Source organism: Galeopterus variegatus, unplaced genomic scaffold (genome assembly GCF_000696425.1).
Source record: "Galeopterus variegatus unplaced genomic scaffold, G_variegatus-3.0.2 Scaffold938, whole genome shotgun sequence".
Lineage (NCBI taxonomy): Eukaryota > Metazoa > Chordata > Mammalia > Dermoptera > Cynocephalidae > Galeopterus > Galeopterus variegatus.
In genome coordinates this window covers 339,777-342,571 of record NW_007727049.1, presented here as the reverse complement: position 1 = coordinate 342,571, position 2,795 = coordinate 339,777, and the positions used below count along the sequence as shown (strand labels likewise).

At 41.0% G+C, this 2,795-nt stretch overlaps 1 protein-coding gene across 1 annotated transcript in view; it reads left to right on the top strand.

Annotated features, from left to right (window-relative positions):
• Nucleotides 1-371, top strand: part of LOC103591201 (transcription factor CP2-like protein 1) — a 12,052-nt gene extending 11,681 nt beyond the window's left edge. Inside the window, exon 14 of the mRNA XM_008573604.1 lies at nt 196-371. Within this exon, the coding sequence (XP_008571826.1) occupies nt 196-371 (176 nt within the window). The remainder of the gene's footprint in view (nt 1-195) is intronic.
• The last annotated feature ends 2,424 nt before the right edge of the window (nt 372-2,795 follow it).

Genomic DNA, 2,795 nt, shown 5'->3' with positions numbered 1-2,795 from the left:
AAAAAAAAAAAAAGACAATTATTAATTGCTTAGGAAAAATGTGACTGAATAAATGCATTCTCATAAGGGAAAAAAATACTCATTTCTGTTGTCAGGGAGTTTATTAAAGAAGGCAAGGCCCTGACTCTCCAATCCTCTTCCCCCTTGCCCCACCAGTCAGTCATATAAGGCTTACTGACATCACCTGGTTCACAGCAACTCTGACCAATCTGCTCATGGGCTGGTTATTTAGATGCTTGCCTTCTACCCCTCTTGCCATGCCAGAGCTAGTTAGCCTGGCATATGGTAAGTACGCAGGAAGGCTAGCAGGTGGACTTGAAGTGGGGTTGGAAGAACACTCAGCTGTGGTAGATGCGTTGCAGGCTGCTTGAAGGTTGGGGACCTACCTCATCCCAGTGGTGCCCTTTCTACTGCTTTCAGTGCAGAATCCAGATGGCTACTACTTGGTTCTTACCTAGGCCCGGGTGAACTCCACTGCAAAAGGAGACTGACGCCAGCCTGGTTCTGTGTTCAGCAGAAGCCTTGTTAAAATCCTCAGATGATTCACGAGGGTCCAGGTGAAAAGCCAAACTGTCTTGTCTTAATCTAGGGAGGAGGCAAGTAGCTTCCAGTCTCACTTTTCTTTCTGCTCAGCAGCAGTGGTTATTGAAACCCTGGACACAGCCTCACTAACCCAGTCTTCAGAGCTGGCCAAGTTTGTAAGGCAAAAATAACTGGCGATATGGATAAGGAGCTTCTGCTATGAATGGTGTTGGCTGCTGAATACTGTGTGTTAATTCATGTTTTAAACTTACTCGCCTTAAAAACAAAAGACTTCAAAATTAAAAGTTAATTTTTAAAAGGGGTGTGTGTGTGTGTGTGTGTGTGTGAATATATATATATATATATATAAATGTGTTCAATGCTTATTCAATTTTTTTGGTCTTATGGTCTCCAAGCAGAAGTGTTCTTTACTTAAAGTATGAATTAGAGCACAGGATGGAGTCTGGCACAAGGGAATAAATAAATCTGGCTAGATTTTTTTCCCCATAAGGCCTCCAAAAAACCATTCAACATTCAAATCACTGTGCCTATTTCAAACTTCAGTTCTAGAGATTTGGGAAATACTCTAGCATTAAGGGTATGGGTTTTGAGGGCTGGCCCGTGGCTCACTGGGAGAGCGTGGTGCTGACAACACCAAGTCAAGGGTTAAGATCCCCTTACCAGTCATATTAAAAAAAAAAAAATTGTGTAATTACTTACTGATCATTTACCTCAGTTATTATTTACTGAAAATGTCTAATGAGTTTTAGAGCACAAAGTTATAACACCAAGGTCAAGGGTTTGGATCCCCATAGTGGTCAGCTGCACAAAAAAAAAGGAATGGGGACAGGGAAGTGTGCTTATCCAGTTAAAAGTCCTCTTATAAAGTGCCTCTCTCAACAGTCCAGGCCGATTCAGTTAATATGGACAACTGAGCAGACACCTACTTGCATCCCTGGAAGGACTGGTGTTGGCCCCCGATGACTAGCCCAGACCAGGCATTGGCCTTACGTAGGATAATGAGTGAATGTCATGTAGAGCCTATGATTCCACAGGGCTTCCCAAGAGTGTTTATGGCAGAGTCGATAACATGAGACTTAAATTGAGGCAGCTGACTTGGCTCTACTGCTCATCTCCAACAAAAGGACAGAGCACCTGCAGAATTTACCTTTGTGTATCTCTGAGCCCTAGAAGACTCTAACACAGACTAAATACTGAAATATTTGTTGACATGAAGGGAATAAAAGCAGTTAACACATGAGTGTTTATTACATGCCATTTTCTCGTTTAATCTTCACAACTTGATATCCGGTACCCCATCTTACCAATGAAGAACTGAGAAGAGTGGTTAATTGGCTTATGTCATACAGGTGGATAAATGGTAGAGATGTGATCTTAGGCAATCTGACTCCTGAGCTTGTGTGCTTAACTGTTACTCTACTCTTCATCCCTTCCTAGTCAAGCTAAGCGTAATGAATGCTCTACACACAGATAAGGGACGCAGGTTGAATTTTAGCCATCAAATTAATTAAGGCAACTGATTTATAGTCTTCCAGGTTTGAGGACAAGTGGAGTTTAGGGTATTAAATAATGGCTATTAAAAGAGTATTAAATAAAGGTTATTAAATGAATAAATGAATATTAAATAAAGGCTATTAAAAATGTAAAGATGCCAAAAAGTCCCTTCATTCAGCCTCAGGAGCCTTTACAATTCTAGAGTTCAAGGAAGTTAAGAATTATAGCTCCAAGTCATGCTATTTCCATACGAAAATAAAAAGTCTTCACAGCTTATTTCCTTTAATTACATCATAAAACAAAATTAGAACATACAGGGAACAATAATAGTTACATAACAATTTACTTTATATATTTATATATAAAAAAACATTTTTTTTCTTAGTCCAAATATTTTAAAGCAAAAGGAATCATCTACTGCCACCTTGGGTTTTTTTTAAATTTTAAATACCTGCCCAGCAACCCCCCGCCCATCCTCAAGTGCCAAAAATATTGTGGAAACACAGTCACTTGGACAGCTATAATGGAACCTGGTGTTAGGTCACCACGTAGGGGACTGTGCTGGCCCCAGGAATGGGCTAAGCATTTGGAGCAGGCCTGGTGGAGAAACAAGCAGGCAGCAGCTCCCACACACTGAAACACTCCAGGGTAGGCCAAATGGCTGGGGAAGTCAGCTAACAGACCCTGCCAGTCAACCACCCTCTGGATTTTTTTTTTTTTTTTTGGGGACTGGCTGGTAAGCGCCCTTTGTTTTACCC